The sequence below is a fragment of the Daktulosphaira vitifoliae genome, unplaced genomic scaffold, assembly GCF_025091365.1.
Source record: "Daktulosphaira vitifoliae isolate Bord-2020 unplaced genomic scaffold, ASM2509136v1 Scaffold_550, whole genome shotgun sequence".
NCBI lineage: Eukaryota > Metazoa > Arthropoda > Insecta > Hemiptera > Phylloxeridae > Daktulosphaira > Daktulosphaira vitifoliae.
Window position 1 is genome coordinate 1513 of NW_026100114.1, and position 6347 is coordinate 7859.

General features: G+C 24.2%; 1 protein-coding gene across 2 annotated transcripts; it reads right to left on the reverse strand.

Moving 5' to 3' along the window:
• Positions 1 to 314: 314 nt before the first annotated feature.
• Positions 315 to 3469, reverse strand: LOC126909557 (uncharacterized). Of its 2 annotated transcripts, XM_050691992.1 has the most exons (5): positions 3186 to 3469; positions 2786 to 2799; positions 2288 to 2379; positions 2091 to 2190; positions 315 to 833 (listed from the first exon to the last, which is right to left on the reverse strand). In XM_050691992.1, exons 3-5 carry the CDS (start codon positions 2330 to 2332, stop codon positions 481 to 483), a joined length of 498 nt encoding a protein of 165 aa, XP_050547949.1. In that variant the 5' UTR covers positions 2333 to 2379; positions 2786 to 2799; positions 3186 to 3469; the 3' UTR covers positions 315 to 480. The 2 variants fall into 2 exon arrangements, with proteins under 2 accessions (XP_050547949.1, XP_050547948.1); XM_050691991.1 differs by lacking the exon at positions 2786 to 2799 and having other exon boundaries at positions 318 to 833.
• Positions 3470 to 6347: the final 2878 nt, after the last annotated feature.

The following is a 6347-nucleotide window of genomic DNA, read 5'->3' on the forward strand; positions in this document are numbered from 1 at the left end:
GTAAGTTACCATCAAATAAACAAGTATTGTGTGTTGTTTTTTATACTTGTAATTTTTTCTTAAAAAAGTATTAAATGAAAATATAAATTTTATTATTATTGTTTTTATGATAGGAGAAGAATAATGACAATAAATTTAATAATTTAAATAAAATAGTGAACTAAAAAAAAATTGTTAATTGTACAATCAAATTTAAAAAAATTATTATTTCATGTAAGTAAAAATTTTGGAAAAAAATAAACACTAAAAATAACATAAAATAACATAAAATGATTTAAAATGTATTTTCATATAGTGTAACGTGAAAAACAAAAACTATGATTTCGATTTTCTCGAAAATAAAATAATATCACTTATAATCCTGTGTTTTAATCATACTAAATTTAATATATATATTTATATAAATTAAAAAAAAAGGTCATTTGATTTGGTTGAAAATATAATGTTAAATTATTATTGACGCCAAGTTTAAAACTGCATTCAATTATTCATGTATTTTATTCGCATTTTATCAAAATCGATTACGTTTATCAAATCATTTTTATCTTTACCATAGTAAAATTTAAAATCGATTTTTTTCTTCTTTGAACTAACATTGTAATAAGATTTTAATAAGAAATAGGAATATGTGTAAGAACATTCTTCGATTATATTGTAGCAGGTGTCTATAAAATATTTTGTCTCAATCTTCATGTCTTTTGAACCTTGACAAATTAATTCAATCATTTTGCCTTTGATATACAATCTAAGGAATTGAGGATATTCTGAATAATTGCTAGCAATAAATGCCCAAAAAGATAACTCTTTTTGAAAATGTTCAGAAAAATTATCTCCTGTAAATATAATGTATAATATAAATACAACGATAAATTTATGTATACGAGTTAAAATAAAAACTGTTTATTTAACAAAAAAAAAATATTTTGGAGATGCAAAATTATGTAAAGGCTCACAAACCAATTGTTTGATCTATTTGAAGTTATAATGTTATTTTTTATTGGCGCCAAATTTAAAATGGCATTCAATCACTGAAGATTTTCTTTAGGATATCATCAAAAACTTTTACGTCTATCAAGTCATTTTTATCTTTATTATAGAATAGTTTTAAATCGACTGTTTTTCTTTTTTTACTAGCGTTGTAATAAGATTCTGTTAACATATAGGAATAAATGCTTCCGTAGTTTCACTACTGACTATTTCTTAAGTTTAATTTGGTTTACAAAAATCATAATTGAAATAAAAGTATGTTATAAAGCAATATAATTATATTATCAAAATCTATATTTATATTAGTCCTTATGCGATTAAAATATTTTAAACGGCTGTTCTAAAAAATTATAAAAATGTTACACAANTATTTTCAAAATCTATATTTATATTAGTCCTTATGCGATTAAAATATTTTAAACGGCTGTTCTAAAAAATTATAAAAATGTTACACAACCAGAAAAATTAGCAAAAGCACACGTAATAGAAACTATATTATAGTATTTATTTATATATTATACTTAGAAATCAAAGAACTACTAATCAGACTGCAATTAAGGAAATAGAAGTTGATGTTGTTTTTGGAATAATTGAACAATTCCATCTAAAAATTAAACACTATCTACAGATTTGCATCGAAGAGTTTTTTATGATACTTTTTTAATCACTATCAGATTAAATCTATACTGANTCATCTAAAATTAAACACTATCTACAGATTTGCATCGAAGAGTTTTTTATGATACTTTTTTAATCACTATCAGATTAAATCTATACTGAACCCAATTATACCACGTCTCCATTGTGCCGCAATCCCACTGTACTGGTTTTTTTAAATGTTGATGGAGAGTATAAATTTCTTATAGTAAAAATTATAATATTATTTCGACACTATAGTTTAGAAAAACAACAATTAAAAAATATTTTATTTCAGTTTTGATCTAAAATATAGTTTTAGTTCATTATTCAACACTTAAGTTTAAAATATCAAATTTAACGTGAACATTTTTTTTTTTTTTTAATAATTATATTGGAAAATTTGTTTTTCGAGCTGTTGCAGTTTTAAACTAGGGCGTCGAATTGAGTTAAAATATAAATCATACCATCGTCCATGATGAAAATATTAGCTTTAAAATAATTCAAACATTTTTTTAACTCTTGTTGTGCAACTGTGTCAAATTTTTCATTTATATTACATGATGCCTATAATTTTTTAAAAATTCACCAAAGTATTATTTTATCATATAGTAACTTAAAATTATAAAATTAAAAGTATATACATTTTTTTTGTCTTACTTACTGTAATAAAAGCTATCGCTAAAAGAAATATTTGAATCAACTTCATTATGGCTGGATAGTTATTTCTGTCAATGTTAATATTAATTTGAATCACTGTAAACGTCAAAGATATTCTATAGCACAAGATTAATAAAAAATCATAATTTATAAAATTGTGACAGTGCCGCAACAAGTGGAACCCATGAGATATTAGTGTTCAATGGCTCCCTAGCTCATAAGAGACTTAAAAAAATGGGTCTCCAATGTATGTAGAGCTCGAGCCTGTGTACTTTCCATACCCAATTTTGCAGCACTGTATAGTATTGATAATTAAAATATAATCAATAATAATGAACATATGAGTTTTAATACTTAGACGATTAATCTATTTAGTATTTCAGCAAAAAAATAACATTGAACTATGTTATATTTTACTTGTATACTAAATATTTACATGACTTACAAAAATAATGAGTAAGATAAAAGTCATACTTTCTTGTTAGTAAAATAACTCATATACCTGCAGTCTCTTGTCTGTAAATTTAAGTTATATATCAAAACCCATATTTATTTTTGATTGTTTATATTACTTTTTAGTAGGTTTAAAAATCTATTGTACAGGTAATTGGCAACATTTTTAAAAATATAAAACATAAAGTCATTTTTCTTCTCAGAAATAAATAATATTCTAAGATATTAAAAAACACTGAATCTGTCCCTTTCTTCCTCTTTAAAATTGTGTCAACTTTTGTTTTTTAAATAGAATAATTTATACTTAATTAGCATACAGAATGATAATGATCCAATGAAAAATGACCGGTATATTTAACTTTTGTACCAGCATTTTAGAGGATTATTAGCATTTTTATATTAAGGTGAGAAGAGTAGTACGATTTATAAATGCTTAAAAATAAAAGTACCTGCGTGTCACATCCAGTCACTATATTTAAATATTAAACTTCCAAAATACTGATTTGAAAGTTGTTTACGAGCGCTAATTATCTTAGTTAGATAATTTTCCTATTTTTAATTTGATTAAACATATATAAGTTTCTATTAAAAAAACATAGGTTAATGAAATTTTAAGAACAAATTGGGGAGATTTTTTGATATTTAATCAAAGTGGGTTATATTAAAGTTAAACAAAAATTATTAGAAAAACGTTTACAAGTTGTAAAATATTAGTTCAATTTTAGTTTATGAAATATACTCTTAGAAAAATGCTTAGTTGACATCAATATTTAACATTAAATAATCTATTTAAACATTTTAAATACGTCATATTCTGTTTTCTTATGGTTGAATTTATATGAATTTGTTCATAGTTATTTTATATTATTGCATGTACACAGTACTTAAGATGCAATATGTGATCAAAAGATTTCACAATTTCCTTTATCGTGAACTTTTTCTCGTTACTCTATCTTATCTATTTCAATAAGTTTTCTACAAAGACATACACATTGATTGTCTTTGATAACATGTGTACATTTTCATCACATGTAAACTTCCTTAAAGGCTTTCATCACACAATGTTCTTTATTTACTAAAATATGTTTGTTGATAATGTAATATTATGTTATTACTTATATTAGTATATTATATGATGTTATATTTTGTACATGTATGTCACTTATTATGAATTTACAAGATCACCAAAGCAGGGTCCCTTCTTTAAAACATAAAATAACCAATTAATTAAGGAATTAAATCTGATTATTGCTCAGATTTAAAGTAATTTAACAATTTAACCATTTAACAATTAATATCTACAGCTTCCAAATCACTCTGGGGATCGTACTATCTCCTCTGACAATAATAACCCATTTTTTCCCATTGAAATCAATGCTTTCAGTAATAACAAAATACACAAATAATGTGACATTCTACTCAAGCTTCTCACATTCTGGGCCTTTTTTTATTATTTAATTTGGACTTATCATATTTTTTTTTAATCAAATGGAACTTAGAGTAAAGTTAAAGTGAATTTAGTTTTGATGAATCTTTTATTTTAAATTTATTTGTTCATTAAATCATGTTTTATTTTTCTTATCATGGAAATAAATGTCAATTGGTATCTTGAACCTCAAACATTTGAAAATTATTTTATTTTTATGATAAACCCAACCCAATTTTAAATATTCATTTAATGGTTTTTTGTGAGTTTTTTTTTTATTTAGTAGTCAGTCTTAGAGCTTTATGTTTTTGTTCTAACAAACATCGCGCCGCGGACATCACAAAGAAACTTATGAATATATTTTTAGTATTTAATTTTTGTCTTGGTGATTATTGTTCCGCATCTTTTCAAGGTGTCAGTGCCGGGACACATTTTGCTATCACAATAACACCCTGATAAAATTTTTGCATAGATAGAAATATTTTTGAATCTTATTTTGGCCAGATTAGAGAAAGCTTTAAAAAAAATATTACTGTCGATCTCTTAAATATAATATATATTATATTATATAATCTCTCAAAAGGATACTTATTCAACATAATGAAATAAGGGTATATTTTTATTTGACTCGATATTTTCTAGTTAAAAGTGTATAATTTTAATTCTTAGATGATGTCACCGTCAATTTTCCACTTTTGTTTATATTGATACAATTCATACAATATTTTTTGTTACAAATTTGAAATAATATTACTTGAACATTTGAACCAATACATTAATCATAGAATACCCAGCTAATAGCAATTTATATTTTTGACAATACTTATATTATATCATTGTTTTTGTTGAAACGATAGATATGCATACAGGTAATATAAGAGGATTATATTGTCATTGACTGATCTAGGTAAAAGCTTCAATGCATAGCAAAAAAATGTGTCGGTTGATTTAAAATGTGTTTATTTTATCTTCTATCATTATTTTTTTGTTTATATCTGATAATATATATTCCAATAGCCCAATACTTTTAAATATTTATATACTTCTTTCATTCGACATACTTTTATTTTAAATTGGACCATTTCCCTTAATACAGGGGGGGTTCAAAACTAAAAAATGCATATAGAAAGTAGAACTTTTTCAACTTAATTTTTTAAAGTGTTCCGAAAATATAAATAAGGAAATAGCAGATCATGTAGTTTTTGGAATAATCCATCAATTTTTTTAAATTAAACACTATCGACAGATTTGCATCGAAACGTTTTTTATGATAGTGATATTAAAATCAACACTGTCAAATATCATCTATACTGAATCCAACTACGACACGTCCTCACTGTACCTTGACTTCACTGTGCTGGAGTTTTTTTTTATTAATTTTGAAATCTTCCTGACAAATGTCATCTTAACTTAAATTTAACAAGAAAAACAAATTTTGACATAAAGAAAATTTAACAGATTTTTACGGTGTTTGTAACTAAGAATATATACATTATTTACAATTCGATGATAGTATATCATAGATTTATCGTAGATTTTGATTGAATTAATATTATAAATACGAGAGAGGAAACAAAAAATAATAATAAGAATAATAATATAACTTATAGAAGAAGGTCGTGTGGGTGACCACGCTTGAGACGGCGTACAGTAGGAGTATTCAGATTGTAGAATAATGCATTGCTAGCTGAATGTATGGGGTTGAAGAAGTTGATTGTTAGTTTCTTTTAGAGCTCTGCATGGTCCGAATTTTCAAGGACCGGACCGAACCGTACTGAAAAACTAAAAAAAAGACCGGACTGAACTATTATATGAAATTTAAATTGGACCANACGGACTGAACTATTATATGAAATTTAAATTGGACTATACCGGATAGAACTTTTAAATGTTGAAAAAAATGAAAATTGTACCTAGCTAAACAAGGCCTAACTGAAATGTACTGAAACTTTACATATTAAAATCTTTAGACATTATACATTTATGGAATTTTTTTTTATATTTGGTCCTAAATTTAAAACAAAATGATTATTCACAAAAGTAGCTAAAAGTTTACTCAGATATAAACTTATTTGTAAAATCAAGAAATCATAAGATACTTTATTACTCAATATAAAAAATTAAATTAAATTATTATTAACTATTTAAATAGAAAAAACAAAATATATTAAAGTATTTTAATTAC